The following is an 18,354-nucleotide window of genomic DNA, read 5'->3' on the forward strand; positions in this document are numbered from 1 at the left end:
TTTAGCCATTTGTTCTATGGAAGCAACTTTCAGTGTGTGATCCTGGGACAAGTGGTGAGCTCTAAGAATCATCCAATTGATCCAGGTGCTGGTCATTTCTGATATTAATATGTCATTATCTACATTTTGTTTCTGGTAGGAGTTACTTATTTAATATATTCAATATTTATATTTAATATCTATATAACATTTATATTTAATAATATGTATAGTCCCTTTAATGATTTCAACCTTCTTTTTAAATTTTATTTATTTATTTAGGCAATTGGGGTTAAGTGACTTGCCCAGGTTCACACAGCTAGTGAGTGTTTGGTCTGAAGCTGGATTTGAACTTGGGTCTTCCTGACTTCAGGAAGTTTATCCACTGTGCCACCTAGCTGCCCCAATTCCGACCTTCTTGCTTCCACCAAAAAAACACCCTTTTAGCCCAAATATTCTCCCAGTGATGCTATGTGGCTGGAAGTCAAGTCATATAGCATTTATTAAGCACCTACTATATGCCAAGCACTATACTAAACTCCGGAGATACAAAAGAAAAGCAAAAAAAAACACAAACAAAAAAAACCAGTCCCTGCTCTCAAGTAGCTCACAGTCTAATGGGGAAGACAAAAGGCAAACAACCACGTCCAAACAACACATTTACAGGATAAAATGAAGGCAGTCTTGGAGGGAAGACATTAAGATGAAAGAAGACTGGGAAAGACTTCTTGCAAAAGGTGAGACCTGAAGAAAGCCAAGGAAGCTAGGAGGAAGGAGAACTTCCTAGGCATGAGAGGTAGCCAGAGAAAATACTAGAAATTGGGAGCTGGAGTCTTATATGTGAGGAAGAACAAGGAGTTTGGTGTCACTGGATGATATAATATGTGGGGGGCTGTAAGGTTTAAAAAGCCTGGAAAAGTAAGAAAGGGTCAGGGTATGAAGAGCCTTAAAAGCCAAGCAGAGGAATTCATTTTTGATCCTGGAATTTACTGAATAGGGAGGTGATATGGTCAGACTTGCACCTTGGGAAGATCAATTTGACAGCTGATTCAAGAGGGGGGCAAGCCGAGGAAGGGAGATCCACCTGAAAGCCACTGCAGTAGGGTAGTGTGAGGTGATGGGGGCCTGTAGCAGGGTGGTGGCAATGTCAAAGAAGAGAAGGGGCAGCGTATGAGAGAAGTCATAAAGGTAGAAATGTCAGGACTTGCTAGTCAAACCTTCTCTGTTTTTGTATGTGGTGGTAAGCAACAAGCAGTCTCTGAGCTCTTTTGCCCTCCAGAATGATCCATAACCTAAAAGCACTGGGAAACCACTGTCATTGGGAATTATTTGAAATCTCAGGGTATGCAAGGACCTGGAGAGTCTTGTTTTCTTAAAAAGAGCGAACTTCTTCTGTGCTTCACCTGCTGCATTTCTCATGTCTCAGTGGGAACAATCGGCCTTGGGACGATAGCTTCTCCAACAGAGGTGGTGGCTGGATTAGTCCCCAAGGGGCCTTAGCTGTCATGGGTCTGTCCCCCACACCTGCTGCTGTTTTAACTACCTCAGCCGCCTCCCTCAGGCAATGCTACAGAGCATCAGGGAGGCAGGGGCAGCTTGCAGTTAGGACTGGCACTTCTTTGAAGCTGAGGGAGGCACCTGAGACCAGGACCTCTCCAGGGGTAGCTGAGCTGTAAGGACATGTTGGAGTGATGGAGAAAATGAAGAGGAACGACCCCCTCCCCCCACAGGACCAAACCCCAAAGAATTGAGGATTACTGTTTGTCATAACCATCATACAGTGTAGGCCCTAGTTATTTAGGGCTACTGATTTTCCGTGAGATCCTGGCCAGATGGGAGGGTAGGTATGTCATAGTGGGAGTGCAGAGGATTCTGGACTCAAGTGGGAGACACAAAGTTGAATCCTGTTGGTTGATTAGTTATATTTAAAGAGGGGACATTAAAGAAGAATTAGGGAAGAGGATTTCATTTTATTAGGGATGAGCTATAGGGCCTAAGGTTGTTTTGTTAGAACATGGTGCCCCACTGATCATTTAGCCATATATTCTAGGGAAGCCTTTTTTAGAACTAAAGACTGAAAAAACAAGTCAGAAGTGAAAGCTTCAGACCCCCTCATCTATTGTGACTGTTCAATAAATGCAGAAAATGACCAATTTCAAATTATTAAGCATTTATTAAATACCTGCTTAATAAATGCCAGATTAAATCTCCAGATTAAAATGTAGGTCTCCAAAACTTTGAACATGGGTTTTTGTTTTTTTTTTTAGCAAACATTATACTAGAGGTACTAGGGAAACAAGTATAAAAATGAAACAGTTTCTGCCTTCAAGGAGCTTACATTCTGCTAACAGAATATGATTGGTTGGTCCCATATGACATAAGTAGCTGCATCTGATGAAAGCATTTATACAGAAGTTCTTAACTTAGAATAAGTTACTTGTCTAACCTTTGAATATCATTTGGTCGTCATTAATTTAATGTCAGAATGTACCAGGATTCAGAGACTTTTAATATCCTAGACCCAGAAGGGACCTTATATGATCTTGTCCAACCCCTTCATTCTACAAATGAGAAATTTCTCTTCCCTTAATCTAATTCTAGCCATTTACCATTCTTCCCTTTCTGCCTCTTCTTCTCTGCTGTGTCAGGTTGGCTTTGGCTCACCAGGAAAAAAGCTAAACAAAACCACTAGTTAGATTGGCCAGTTAGTCAACAATATTAAACAACTTACTGTGAGCCAGGTGCTATATTGGGCTTTATGTGCACTCTTTTCTCTATACTCTCTACTATTTTCTATTGCTTTTGTTTACCTTGGGTACTGAGTTCAGGATTAGTGGATTTTAAAGACCCTTCTTAAGTTTAAAAGCAATCTTTCCAAGCAGATTATATCAAGTACCCTAGAGGAGTATAGCATTTTGTCTTTAAATTACTTGAAGACCAGTTTTCAAAGTTTGGGAGATCTTCCCTCAGACATTCTAATGTTCAACTACTCTAAATTTCACTGGGAAAGGTTAGCATCAAAGACAAAGGAAATGCCATAATTGTGACTTCTTTCCATAGAAACTATATTCTCCAAAGGCAGTGCAGTATGGTGGAAAGCAACACTGAGTTGCCTAAGTTGTCACTTCTCTTCCTCAGTTTCTTCATTTGTAAAATGAGGTGGACTTCAATATATGACTTGTAAAGTCCCTTCCAGATCTAACATACTCTGATTCTAAGGTTTCTTAAAGGGAGCAGCTAGGTGACATAGTAAAATGCCAGGTCTGAGTCAGGAAGACATCTTCCTATGTTCAAATCTGGCCTCAGATGCTTCCTAGCTATGTGACCTTGGGCAAGTCACTTAACCCTGTTTGCTTCAGTTTCCTCATCTGTAAAATGAACTGGAGAAGGAAATGGCAAACCACTCCAATATCTTTGCCAAGAAAACCCCAAATGGGGTCACAAAGAGTTGGACGTGACTGAAATGACTGAACAACAATAAGGCTTCTTAAAAGTGAAAATTAGTTTGGTCATCAAGTTCATAAGAGAGGGATTATGGTCCTAGTTGACTGGGTTTTGGTAGTCTAGTGCCATCTTGAGCCTGGCAGAGAATGTGGCCTCACCAAGTGATAGGATGTATTGATTAAGTTATGGTGATGTAGGTGGATAATGAAATCTACTTATTTAGCTGGGAAACAGAATCTTTTAGGGAAAGGTTACAAGAACTATGGTTATTTTGTTAAGGGAGAAGGTTAACAGATAAATGAAAGTTTCAAGCTTACAGCATTGTTACGGCAGTGAAGAGCTGCAAGGGGGAGGGGAGAAGGGACAGGAAAAAAGAAAGACTGAGAGCTGGGTGATATCAGGGAAAAAGCATTAAAAAATTATCTGGTGTTTTAAAAGTGCTTCTGTTGTATGACATCACCAGTGAATCATAGGTGGTGAGTGATATAGAGGTGACTACAGAGGTGAATTATAGTGGTACCTATGGCCATTGACCTAGAAAAGGAGGAGGGTGAAGATAGGTAGAGCTACATTTAACCCCTCAAATGAAACCCCAAATTTGTAAGCAATCAGCACAATTTTTACATAGGATGTGCAGCATATTATCAGTAGGCTATGACAACCCACAGAACATATTTCTTCCAGTTGCACAATATCTGGTTAACAAAGAAGGCTCTGCTGTGACACAGCGCTAACCCCAAATCAAAATATTCTGAAACTGATGCAGAACCCAGGAGTGAGAGAAGAAAGAACATTTCTTACCTGAAATTCCTTTCAAGTTAGCTTTGAATGGATCAAACAGATCTGTGATCCCCAAAGAACTTAAAACATCTTTCAGATTGAAGTGGTTTTCGATCCTGCACCTAAAACAAAGTACAACTTTTATTTAAAAATATTCTCATCTTACATCCCAAACAGACTACCAAATCAAGCTCCTTAGCCAGGTATTCAAGGCTGTCCTCGATCTGGCCCTAGACTACCTTCTTTACATGAATTCAGTTCATGTTCTAGCCAGACTCAATTAGTTGTTATTCTCTTGTTCTTTTCTACCTCCACATCTTTGCTCATGCTTTTCCCCTTGACATTGCCTGAATCTCTAGCTTTTGAAATTCTACCTATCCTTCAGGGCTCACCACAAGAGTTACTTACATCATGAAACCTGGTCAATCCAACTGGATGTCTTCTCCTTCCTCTGAATTCACATAAAGTTTTGTACCTCTCTTTCAGCACTGGTCATATTCTGCTTTGTGTTATAGTGATTTCTAGATTAATCATATCCCCCTTTGTAGACTTTTAAGTACAGTGTCTTATTCACATTTCCATCTTCCTCTGTACTTAACACACAGTAGATGTTCAATAAATGTTTGCTAAATGAATAAATGACTGAATACCCAATTTTGTTTGCCTATTTATATTAGATAAATCTCACCTCTTTGGTCAGCTGTCATTTTTTGTCTTTGTATTCCTAGTGCTTTTCATATAGTGTTTTTTAACTTAAAAGTTTTTTCAATTAATAAAATCTATTTTCTCTCTTCCACTACTCCACCACCCACGTTGAAAAAAACAAAACAAAACCCTTGTGACATATGTAGGGTCTAGCAAAACACTTCATTGGCCATGGCCAAAAAATGTCTCATATATACCCCAAGAACATCTCCTTTCTGTCAGGAGGTGGGTAGCATGCTTCATTATTGGTCTGGAATCATGGTTGGCTTTTTTCCTATTTTTTTAAATGTCTGATTGTTATCCTTTGTCTTAACCTGTCATTTCTCTGTCACATTCTTCATGTTCCACCCCTTGCCCAGATTGACCCCTACACTGTTACAAAGAAAAATGATAACATATACAGTTTCCTTTCCCAGTCACCAACTACCTTCCTGCCATGAGGGAGAAGGCATGCTTTGTTTTTGCTTCTCTCATATCTCCAGTGGTTTTTTCCATTACTCAGGGCTCATATTCCTTTTACTGTTCTATTCATATACAATGTTACAGTAACAGTGTATATTGTTCTCTTGATTTTGCTTGTTTCATTTCGAATCTGGATACAAATCTTCCTATGTTTCTCTGAATTCTCACAACCATCATTTCTTTCCCTAGATTCAGGGGTACTCAGATTTTGAAAGGGATGTCTATGTTTGCATTTTTTCCAAAGCTTTAGGGATAGGGTCAGCCTGAAGCATGGAGCTAAGGATAGCTTTGAATAAAACTATTCTTCTTCTTCCCCACTTTAAAGTCAATGTTTATACTTGGTTGATTTTGTGTGAGAAGTAGAACAGTTTTGCTTTAAAAAAATTTTTTTTGATGAGCATGTTTTGTTCCTGCTCTTGTGCTAAAGGGCCTGGCCTCTTAGGAAAATGCTGTTTTGAAGAGTAACTCATTAAGATGAAATAAAGAGATTGCTGATCCAAACCCAAGACATCAGTATGTCAGGTTTCCTTTCCTATGTATCAGGATTGCTCTAGAAGTATTAAAAGAGTCTTCAGAACAGCTTTGCTGAAGCTGCACCAAAGTACGGTCAAGCCAGTGGGCTCTTTGAAACTTTACATAAGAAAAAGAAGAGAAAAAAAATCAGCAAAACTGACCAATGTATTTTAAAAGTCTGAAAATAGATGCAATGTATCACAACTGTGTGCCTCCCACCTCTGCAAAGGTGTGGGATGGGAGTGTTAGCTCATATCTATTCTTTGGAGACATGCTTATTCTTTGTAATTTTAATGCATTATTCACCTTAGATCACTTTGTGGTTATTCTTTTCAGTTACATTGTTGTAGTCATTGTATATATATTTTTCTTGTCTGCTTACTTCACTCTGTATCAGATGGTATAAATCCATCCACGCTTCTCTGTATTCATCATTTCTTACAGTACAGTAATATTCCATTACATTCAGTACCACAATTTATTTAACCATTCCCCAAATGATGGCCTTCTGCTTTGTTTCCATTTTTGGTATACAACTTACTATTGAAGATTCTGGACGTAGGAGGACATTTTCTCTTAGCCTCTGCCATCAAAATCTTTTCTACCAACTGCTCTGATTCTCTGTCATATGTAGGACAAAACTCCTTTAAGTTACATTCTAGAGCACCTCTTGAGAGATTTACCAAAATTCCTGGGTTTTTGCTTTCATTTTGTGGCACATCTATTCAGTTTTGAAGAGCAAATGAAGGCTTTATTTCAGAGCGAGGCTTACCCTTTGTACCAATACTGCCTAACTCCACATCAGACCTTAAGGCTTAACTCCCTGTGTGTCTGTATGTTTTTGCAGTAGTTCATAGTCTTATTTTTAGCTTCTAAGAGATCACTGCCAAGGCCCCAAAAGATTCTACTTTCCCCTAAAGGAGATGAGCACACAGTCAACAGAGGAGTGCTGCAGTGGAGGCTAGTAAGTCAGTTAAGAAGCAATTATTAAGCAGCTCCTCTGTTTCTGGCACTCTGCTAAATGCTGGGGACACAAAGAAAGGCCAAAGACAGTCCCCTGCTCTCATGGTCTAATGGGGAAGACAACATGCAAACAACTAGGTACAATTAATCTATATACAGGATAAAAGGGAGATAATCCACAGAAGGGAAGTACTAGCATTAAGGGGGATTGAGAAAGTTAGCCTTTTAAATTATTTTGTATTTATAAATTTTTTATTTGTTTAGCTTCTTTTATTCTTCTATGATTTGGATAGAGAGCTGGCCTTAAAACCAGAATGACTTGGGTTCAAGTCCTGACACTAGCCTTGACATAGCCTCAACACATAGTTGGCCTTAGTAAGTGCTCACTGACTAGTTGGTCTTCCAGCCTCAAGTCTCTCCCCACACCAGTCCATTCTCCATTCAGCCCTCAGACTGGGCTTCTTGAAGCATGTTACCTCCCTACTCAATCAATTCCAGTGGCTCCCTATCCTCCCTCCCCATCTCTGCCTCTTGGCTTCCCTAGCTTCCTTCAGGTCCCAGCTAACATCCCACCTTCTGCAAGAAGACCTTCTTCATCCTCCTTAATGCTAGTGCCTTCCCTCTGTTGATTTCTTCCAATTTATACTGTACATAACTTGTGTGTACATAGGTGTTTGCCTATTATCTCTCCCATTAGACTGTGAGCTCCTCGAGAGCAGGGACTGGCTTTTGCTTTTCTTTGTATTCCCAGTGCTTAGAAGTGTCTAGCACATAGTAGGTGCTTAATAAATATTCATTGACTGACTTTTTTTTTACTCCATTCACATTGACCTCTGGTAAGAATGGAGGCATATAATGAGTTGCTTTCAGGATGTCTTTGTATGACATAGTGGAAAGAGAATGGACTTCTGGGAGTCAGGAAACCTGGGCTCTACTCCTTGCTCTTCTGTTAACTCATTGTTTGCTACTGAGCATATTGATTTAATTCCTCAAGCATTCATTAAGCACTGAACACTGTGCTAGACCATAGAGATACAGAAAACAAAAGTAAAAACAGTCTCTGCCCTCAAGGTCAAGGAACCTATATTCTACTGGCGAGTCAAGTAATTGACCCATAGTTTCCCCTTCTGCAAAATGAGACTGTACATTCTTAGGTCCCTTCTAGCTCTAAAAATCTCTAGGTTTCCGAGTTGAACCTTCCTCTTGCTGATAGTTATATGTCATAATCTATTTATATGCATAAAACTGAAAATACTAACTAGACAAAATTTTAAAAATCAGGTTGTGTGTATGTGTACCAAGGTCTATGTGTCGAATTGTATGAACTCATAGCAGTATTGCTATCTTTTATTTTGAAATCACCTCCATTTCCTAATATCTCTCCCCTTCCCCTCCCAGAGGGCCATCTGTTAAAACAAAGACTTAAAAAAAAGGAAAATAAAACAGTTCAGCAAAATTAAACAACCCATTATCCAGGTCTGATATTATATGCAGCATCCTACCCTCATATTTCCCCGCCTCTGCAAAGAAGGGAGGGAGGCAAATTCTTACATCTTTTCATTAGGCCAAACTTGGTCATTTGGTTGCTCCCTTTAAAAATAGCAACAAGAAAAACACAACCATTCTAGACTTAACCTTTGGGGCTGCTTTTTTTTTCTATAACTGAAGGTAATATGAAGGTGAAGGTGATCAATGAAAACATCAAAAGAAATGAAGGCTCTCCTTCTCTGCTGCCACAGTGGTTTTAATAGGTTACTCCTCTGGGAAAAGCTTAGATGGTGCCCTGGGGAGTTAGAAATGAGTGACTAGGCTTTAGAAAGCATCAAATTTCCCATAGGGTCCAGATGGGCAGGGTCTGTTATGGATTTCCCACTCCCCCCTTTTTCAGATCAAAACCACTTACCTGGGTAGGAAAACATCCATCTTTATTCTCTTCAGGCTGTTGGTCCAGATGTGAATGGCACTGGCTGTGAGGTAAGGCTCAAGAAGGGTCAGATGGGTTGCTTTGTGCTGAGAGAGTACCAGGAACAGGCTCACTGAGCTTCCTCAATAAGGCAGTTCAAGTACCCCAACTTGTTGCTTATCTGTGACCTGTAACTGGTCTGACAGATTCATTGGATCAGGGGTTACTGTCCATTGCAGACATTTGAGTTAGTTTCTTCCAAAAGTCAAAGTGCTTTTCCTAAAGTACAGGTCTGACCGTGCCATTCTCTTACTCTATAAACTCCAGTGGCTCACTATTACCTCTAGAATTAAATATAAACTGCACTGTCTGAGATTTAAAGCTCTTCACAATATAACCCTAACCTATTTTTCTCACCTTATTACACACTATTCTCCTTCATGCACACAGTGGTCCAGCCAAACTAGTCTTCATATTGTCCTCATATAAGACTATGATCTGCCTCCATGTTTGACATGTAGGTAAGAGGGCTGTAGTTGGAGTCAAGTTCAAATATTGCCTCAGGTATTTTCTAGCTACTTAACCTTTGGCAAGTCATTTACCCTCTCTCAGCCTCAGTTTCCTCATCTGTAAAACAAGGATAAAAATAGCACCTATCTCACAGGGTTGTTGTGCCTTCCCTGTGTTAACTATTTCTCATTTTCCTGTATAAAGCCTGCTCTGTATATATTTGTTTGCATGTTGCCTCCCCCATTAGATTGTAAGCTTCTTGAGGGCAGGGACTGTCTTTTGCCTCTTTTTGTATTCCTGGTGCTTAGCACAGTGCCTTCGCATATGTAAGGCACTTTGCAAATCTTGAAGTGTTATTAACTATAATATATTAATTATAATAAATGAAATTAGAATTGTTATTAATAATAATTGCTATTATTATACCTCCTTTTCTCTATATTTTATAATCTTTAGTTTCTTTCAAAGCTCATTTCAAGTATAGTACCACTGTGCTTTCCCCCAAAGAATTACCATCTATCTATTTTTTATCCACATATATAAATTACTGTACTTATTGTCTATCCCAGCTAGACTGTAAGCTCCTTGAGGGCATGGATTATTTAACTTTTGATTCCCTACTCATGGCACAGTGCCTAGCACATAGTATGTGCTCTAAAACTGTTTATTGTTTGATTGATTGATTTGCAAACAGTTCACTCTTCTTGTTACAGACAACACTAATTGCTGATGCTTTGAGGAACAATGTGAGTGGGCTGTTTGTCCTTAGGAAAAGGTTTCTTCATAGGATTAGAATGGACAGCAGATGTTCCAGCATTTCAGTGATTTACTGGGGAGAATGTGCCTCCCCAGGCATCTCCCTTATTCTCTGGCATAAGACCGAATGTGACTGATGAATCATTGCCAGCTATGCCAATTAGAGAGCATTAGAATTCCAAAGCAGTCACTAGGATTTCAATCTAGGAATGTTCGGGGGAAGATTTACAATCAGGAGAATCACCCAAGTTCTCAGCCCTCTTACCCTCCATCATGGCAAGTAGTTTATCAGTGAAATTGATACTTTTAAAAGTGGAAAAAAAAAGTACAGAGAAGTTATGGAAGTCCATGGGGGTTGACTTGGTCCAATGGTTCTGGGCATCCTATTAAATATCTCCTTACTTTTTAAAGTGCAATGGGAAATGTCAAACCTGAAAGTGTGAGACCTCACCCTCTGCTCTGCTTTACAAGTCTGCCCTTTGGAGGAAGGTGCGTAAAGGCCTTTCTCAGGAGGTATTAAATAGCAACAATTCTGAACTTTGAGGATGTCTCACAGACTGGATAGCAGCATGTGAAGTAACAGAAAAAGACAATAGACTTTATCCTTGGATAGCTCAGAGCAATGATCTGGCAGCTCTCTCATGTACTTAGCATGCGTCACCCACTGCAATGTAACCGTGTCCATAAGCGTCACTGTCTGTGCTTAGCATCTTATACTTCTGTGTGACTGGGAGCTCCATGAGGGCAAAGACTTTGTTGCTTTTCTAGCACCTAGCCCAGGGTTACAAATACTGTGAGTGCTTAATATATTTTTGTGACTATCATGACAAAAAAATGTTGTGAGCCATTGCTAGTATTATAAAATTGTTAAATGGGGATAAAGCCCAGATGTCAGGTTTGTCTTTCATTTAGTTATGTCAGATGGAGCTTGACAGTGTTTTTCACAACTCATTGTCAATATTTTGATAAGAATATGCTTTCTATCCCTCTGGGCTGCTTAGGAAATGGCAGGCCATGGGGCAGAACAATGTGTCCCTGTGTCATCTTTGGTCAGCATGCCAGTCTTCAGCTGGTGATTTCTGGATTGGCGGAACAAAGAGGATCATTTGCCAGTGCCCTGCTACTGTACTGGTAGGTAACCCAAACGAGTCTGACCCATCCCTAGGCAGAATAATTTTTGCTGCTACTTGTCAAGAAACAGACTGAGTTCCCTCAACTGAATCATTTTTAAACTGTGGTCATGAAAACTCATGTTATGGTGCTGACACATTACATTTTTGATATGAGATTTGTCAGCAAAGAAAATTTTGTAGTTATCAAATGAGATTGCCTATAGTCTAATGTAACTGAAGGAAAATTCATTAAAAAGTATTTGGTTTTGTTGACAAGAGATTTACTTTTTTTCTTTTTTGTGTTTAGAACATTTCTACACATGGGGGTAATTTGATTTAACTCGCTAGCTAAAATGAAGGGTTGATTTAAATTCTTCACACTGGATTAAAAACATTTGTTTGGGAGTCAAGAAACCTGGGTTCTATTCCTAGATTTGATGCTAAGGTGCAATGTGACCTTGGGCAAATCACTGAATCTGTTTGCTTAATTGTCTCATCTGTAAACTAAGGGGACAAAAGACTGAATGATATCTATTCAGTTTTATTCATCAAACACTTATTAAGCACCTATTATGTTCCAGGCACTGAGTTAGGGGCCAAATATACAAAAAACAAAATGAAATAATTCCTCTCCTCAAGGAGCTTACATTCTAGTGGTAGGATACAATATGTATAAGCAATAACATAACATAACTGAAGAGGGAGAGAGAGGGAGGAGAGTAGGAAGGGAGAGAGAAGACAGAGAGAGACAGAGACAGAGAGAAAGACAGACAGAGACAGATAGAGGAGAGAGACAGAGACAGAGAGAGAAGAGAGAGTGAGCTACTACTAGAAGGAATCAGGGAAGACTTCATGGGGCGTGGAGGAAACATGGCTTTGGAGCTGCATGTTGAAGAAAAATAAAGACCCGTAGAGGTAGAAATAAGGAAGGATTCCAAGCATGGGGGACATCTTGTGGAAGTACATGAAGGTGACATGGAGCATTGACTTTGGGGAATAACCATAGTCCAGTTTGACTGGAATATGAAGGGGACTGATGTGAAATAAAGCTTTAAAGTCAGACTAGAGCTGGACAGTAAATTGCCTTAAATGGCAGCTGGAAGAGTTTGTATTTTATCTGAGAAGTAATGGAGAGTGACTGAAGATTTTTGAGCATAGTCAGATCTGTATTTAGGGTGATTATTTTGGCAGTTGTGTGGAAGGTGGATTGAAGAAGGGGAAGTGGAAGCAGGATGACCAATTAAGAAGATACTACAATAGGTAAGTGTAGAAATGAGAGTGTGCAAGCCAGAGCGATGGCTATATTAGGACAAAGTAGGGGGCAAATGCAAAAGAAGTTTTAGAGGCAGGATTGACAAGACTCGGCCACTGATTGGATATGGAAGGAGGTAATATGGGAAGGGGAAGAGGATATGAACCTAAAAAATCACTTAGAGGATGGGAATTATTTCAACAGAAGTTGGAAGTCTGGAAAAAGACAGAATTTGGAGGAAAAGATGATCATTTCTATTATGGACAAGTTGCCTTTGAGACACCTGAGAGATATCTGGGGGAGACATCCAATGGACAGTTGAGACTGACCACAATACCTTAAGGAAAAAGTTTAGGACAGCCTTTGCTGAGGAGTAGGGAAGGAGGGAAAGTACAAAATCAATCTAGGAAGAACAAAAGCATTTCTGAAGGCCTAATTATGATAAGAGCATAATTTTTCCGGGGACCTAAGTAACAGTTCCTTTCAAATTCTGTGATTCTATTATTGTGTTATAAGAAATGATGACAGGGTCAATTTCTGAGAAACCTGGGAGGACTTGTATGAACTGATGCTGAGTGAAGTGAGCAGAACCAGGAGAACAATTTCTATAATAACAACAATATTGTAAAAACGAATAACTTTGAAAGACTTAAGGATTCTGATCAATGCAATGACTTATTACAATTCCAGAGGACTCAAGATGAAGAATGCTACCTGCCTCTTGACAAAAAGGTAATAGACTCAGTAATAGTAATAGTAAAGTAATAGTAATAGTAATAGTAATAATAGTAATAGTAATAGACTCAGGGTTCAGAGTAAGACAAATGTTTTCAATGTGACTAATTTGGGAATTCATTTTACTTGTCCACACACATTTATCAACAAAAGTTTTGCTTTTCTCTTTTCCAATGAGATTGGGTAGTGAGTGTTAGGGAAAATGAATTTTTTTTCCGTTGAAAAAATAAAATGAAATTTTGTTATTACCATTACTAATAATAGAAACTAACATTTATATAGCACCTATCATGTTCCAGGCACTGCGCCAACTGTTTTGTAATTATTATGTCATTTGATCCTCACAACAACCCTGAGTGGTAAGTGTTATTATTTTCCCCATTTTACAGATAAGGAAACTGAGGCAAATAGAGGTTAAATGACTTGCTCTAAGTCACATAGCTATTAAGTGTCTGAGGCTGGATTTGAACTTAGGTCATCCTGACTCCAGGCTTGGTGCTCTATCCATTGTGCCACCTAACCATCCTTAAGTAGAAAATACTCACCGTAGTTGACATCAGCAGTCTGATACATCATGGGCACTCTGAGTATGAGGCCTTCTGTGGTAGTAAATGACAACATCTGGGTGTCTGTGAAGGAGAATCTCTTTTGCCAAATGCTTTGGAAGGACATGGTGCTCACCAGAGCCATCTGAGCAAGTGATGAATGGATCCTTTCCAAAGAGACATTTCCAGGTTTTTCATCTGCGCAGAGGGAGAACCAGAAGGAGGACAGGCAATAGAAATTAAAGCAAACAAACCTGACTTGTCCAGTGAAATCTTGCATATGGTTTGGACTTGGGGGAAATTCCATGGGAGATCAGGGCAGTAAGATCTGTAACCTCATAAGAACTAGGTAAGCTAACAAACCAGTATATGCTCATAACTAAATATAATTAAATATATTATATATAATATTTATTAATTATATGCATATATATATATATATAATTAAGTACTAACTAGTGAGAGGCAGAATGGTATAATGAATAGAGAGCTGACCTTAGAGCTAGCAAGACATGAATTAGTGCCTCTGACACATACTGGCTGTGTGTGTTACCACTTGTTGCTAGTCTAGGCAATTTTCTAAGACTATAAGTCAAAGAGAAGATCCTGACATGCATTGGCAGAAGGATTTTCTTTATCCCACAGCTCCCTACACCAATGAAATCAGCTCCAGTCCCTATTCTTATCCTAATAACTAATTTTTCCTTTTCATATTCCTTTTAAAGAATCTAGGGAAACTGGATTTTTAAAAATTAAATTAAATTTTATTTTTAGTAGTGTTCTTTCTAGGATTAGTTCTACATACAGGTGCAACTAAAAGCCACTTTAATGGTCTTGTTTGCAGGATACTGCCAAGTTCTGCTGGCCAACAAAAGTGTTTCAAGTCCTCCTACCAGGCCTGAAATTCCCTGAGAGTCATTTCCATGGATTGGACAAAAAAGGGGGTTATCGTTTCTAAAAGGCCACTATTAAATGTTATCTAGGAGTGTTCTGAGGAGGGTATCAGTTTTTTCTTCTAACTGGTTTTTATTCACCCTTTAACTTAGAACTTAACCTGGAGTCCACAGGATGGGAATAAAATTCTACCTTTATTTTCATTAACTTCTAGCTGGAATTTATCATTTCCTTCAGATATTTAAAGCATGATTCTGAGAAGGGTCCACAGACTTCACTAGACTGCCAGAGAGGTCCCGGACACAAAAAAAGTTAAGAAGCCCTAGCTTAAATGATCAGACTCTGACATGTCTGAAATGTTAAGGTTGGCAAAAGGCTTTATGTACATCATTCCAAGTGACCCTTCCAACAGCCACTGACTGTGTGTCACTAGCATCATTATCTTTATTTTCAGCTGACAAAACTGGGGCTCAGAGAGGTCACTTGACTTCCCCAGAGTCACAGAAGCAGTAGGTATTAGAAGTGGGCGCAGATGTCTCCTGCCTCCAAGTCTGGTACTCTTTCCCCAACAATAGCCTCTTTCTTTGTTGTCCCTTTGCTCTGACAAACTGCTTGCCAACTCCCCAGCTTAAAAAACCTCACCTAAATTATCTTGCCTCTTGCCTCCTGCCTCCTTTGGACTTACTATTCTAATGATCTTTGGCTCTGAGAAACATGAGCTTTGGCTTCCTCCCCAGCACTTCCCACCCTTCCTCAAATGAGTTCCTCCTCAAACCCTCTTAACATTCCTTACTTAACACCCCTTAACCCTAGGGGTCAGCAACCCGATGCCTAAGTGAATAAGGCAGGTCAATCTGAATGAGAGGAAGGAGTCACCAAACAAAGAGGCTGAATCCTGGTTTTATGGCTCCAAAAGGTCGAAAAGATGATAAGGATTAGTTCTGAAGAACAACTTCTTGTAGGCACATCACCTTACAATTTGACCTATGGTTGGCTCCATTCCTACTACAAAACAGACCCATGACTAAAGATCACTAAATCAAAATGGCAGACCTTGGCTACAGCATTAGGTAACCAGATACCAAAGGGAGAAGCCAGAGTACTAATCAGTGCCGTTTCTTAGTTAAGTGTTAACACATATGCAGGCACTAAATTATACCTAGCCCTTTGAGAGGCTCTGTTCACAGCTGTCTGTTATTAACTTTAGTTGGTTGAATTTTTGTTTTGTTTCTGTTTTGTTTTACCTGCAACAAACCTAGAGACCCATGTACTGATCTGAGCCGTCGTCCTGTTAGGCTCACTGAAGTTGGTTGTCTCCAGGCTGCTGTTGGCCCACAGGGAGATGTGCTCGGTGAAATGAGAGGAGAGATGTGTTCCGGTTTTTACAAAAAAGGCACATGCCAGTTGAATTGTGGTCCCTGGGCAAGATGTAGTAGCTGCTGCTTGAGCAGTTCTCAGGAAATCATGCACCCTTCTGTCTGTTAGAGGAAGGAGAGGGAGGGGAAAGGTCATGCATAAATAAAGTAGCTGAGCAGAAGAAAAGGATTCAGGTTATAACTTATGCAAACACCTTGAATAGGGAGGAAGCATCATTTTAGAGCAAGCCCAGTGTTGAAGTAGGACTCAACATTCTCCGTGTTTGTTTCCTGGATTGATCTGAAGAAAAGTCATCAGAACTTTTTTTAGCTGTTGTTTAATCTAGACTTGTGATTTCATTGATGTAGGAACACCAAGTGTGGAAATTTGCTCTATAAGGTGCCTCTAATTTATAGTCTTCTATAGATGTCTATGGCATAGAGACGTTAAGTAATTTACTTATGACCACAGACCATAGGGCACTAAAAGCAGGTTTGAACCCAGGTGTTACTGATCCAAAGGCTAGGCCTCTGTCTACTCTGCTACCCTGTTTCACTAATGAGATTATTTTTCAAAGTTATACCCAAACCAGGCAGAAAATTAGCATAAACCCAGAAATCCAGAATTAAAAAAAGAAATCAAGTTGTAGTCAAGTCAGATAGAAAGTGCCATCTACAAAACTAGGTCCTCCTGAAGATCATACACATTCTGTATCTCAAAAGTATACTAGTGGCAAGTGTGAACAAGGCTGGGGAAAATTTCAGGGTAGGTTAGTAGTGACTTTTTCCTAAATTTGAGATGTTCTGAAAATTATTCCAAATGACATAAATAATCATGATGGACAGGTGGCTGGGATGCTGATGTAGTCTATCTTTACATATTTCATTGGATTATAAACTCGTTCAGATTATTTCATGGTATAAATCCACCTGGCATTTGGATGCCTCAAGTTTTCCAATGAAAGTCTCCAGTTGTAGAAATCCAGAAAAAAAGAGAGCCTTTACTTCTAACTAGAGATAGTTCATGTTATTAATATCAATAATAGTTTGGAAAAATGCTGAGAAAATAAGGATTTTTAAAAAAGTCAATAGTTTCTATTTTCTTGCATCTTTAAATGTCAGTTTCTAGTTATTAGTATTTGTACAGGGTGGAATTTTAAGCTTTAATAGTTTAAAACTGCACTGATTTTTGGAACACCCTTTGTAGAAGATTGCATCTTTATTCCCCAAATCAATATTGCACTCTTCTCACCATATTTATTCAGTAAACGTGACCAGCTTAATTTTCTCCTAAGCACCCTGTGAAGTGGTTGTAAATACATTGCTAGTACATCACAGCCAAGCTAGGCCTCTAATCTTGTAGTCGGCTTCAAAATCTCAGTTTCCTCATTTATAAAATGAGGGCATGGGACTCAGTGGTCTCTAAGGTATTTTGCAACTCTAAATTTCTCATCCTTATGTCACCTGATTATTTACCAGACAGGCAACAATTGTTGAGCCTAAAACTGATGCATAAATTAGTTCAAAGCAAATTTCGGGCAGGAAACTTTCTTCTGAGAGATAGCATTTGTAAAATGCTTAGCACAGTGTCTGACACTGAGCAGGCACTTTATACATACTTATTCTGTTCCCTTTCCTTCCATGCTTGTCTTTCGATTAAGAAACTCTCTGAAGCAGCCTTGGTTATTTTCATCAATTAATTCTTTCCCAGAATCTTTGATGGGAGTATAGACATGAGCTGATTGTGCATAGCTGGACTTTTCTCTGTTACTCCTTGGAGCTCAAGATGACTGTACAATAAAGGAAGGGTGATAGGGAAAATTTTCTCTCTGTGTTCAAGAAAATGCAAAGCCTGCACTTGAAAGGGTGGCTGGAGACCAAAATCTTATAGTGCTTTGAGGTCCTTCTTAGAAGCATATGGAAGATGTCCATATAATAGGTGAAACCATTGCAGTACACTACTATCATAATTGCTTGGGAAGCAATGGGAGCAGACAGTTATATTAATGTTATTTGCCAGGTTTATGGTTGAGCTGAAAAGGCAAATCAGTCAATGGCTGATGGAGGAATGGAGGGTAAGTATATGTCTGCCCAGAAGATGAGTGACATAACAGCTGGATTAATGACCCGAAGGCTGGGCCAGAGTAGCAATTTTAGAAAATCACCATTTACCAAATTATTCCTAAGGACAAATGAAGGATTCTGAGTGAAGAAAAATAAAAAGAATTTCTGGAACTTGGAACTTTGGGAAATTGAGACTTCTATGAGATCAGAATAAGATGTAATTTATTTTCCTCATCCAAATTCAGAAATCTGCTGACCTCTGGTTTAGAACCCATATATTAGCTATATTGCTCCGGGATGCTGCTGTGTGCCCAAGGATTCATTCTGTATTTACATGAGGGACCCTCAAGAGATCTCATTCCCATGCAGATAGGAAACGAAG

At 39.3% G+C, this 18,354-nt stretch overlaps 1 protein-coding gene across 1 annotated transcript in view; it reads right to left on the bottom strand.

Annotated features, from left to right (window-relative positions):
- The window catches only part of SERPINE3 (serpin family E member 3), a 38,126-nt gene that overhangs the window by 18,725 nt on the left and 1,047 nt on the right, over nucleotides 1-18,354 (bottom strand). Inside the window, 4 exon segments of the mRNA XM_027856901.1 lie at nucleotides 4,225-4,325; nucleotides 8,750-8,948; nucleotides 13,660-13,857; nucleotides 15,798-16,031. Coding sequence (XP_027712702.1) covers nucleotides 4,225-4,325; nucleotides 8,750-8,948; nucleotides 13,660-13,857; nucleotides 15,798-16,031 — 732 coding nt within the window.

Source organism: Vombatus ursinus, unplaced genomic scaffold (assembly GCF_900497805.2).
Source record: "Vombatus ursinus unplaced genomic scaffold, bare-nosed wombat genome assembly UNPS02011700.1, whole genome shotgun sequence".
Classification (NCBI taxonomy): Eukaryota; Metazoa; Chordata; class Mammalia; order Diprotodontia; family Vombatidae; genus Vombatus; species Vombatus ursinus.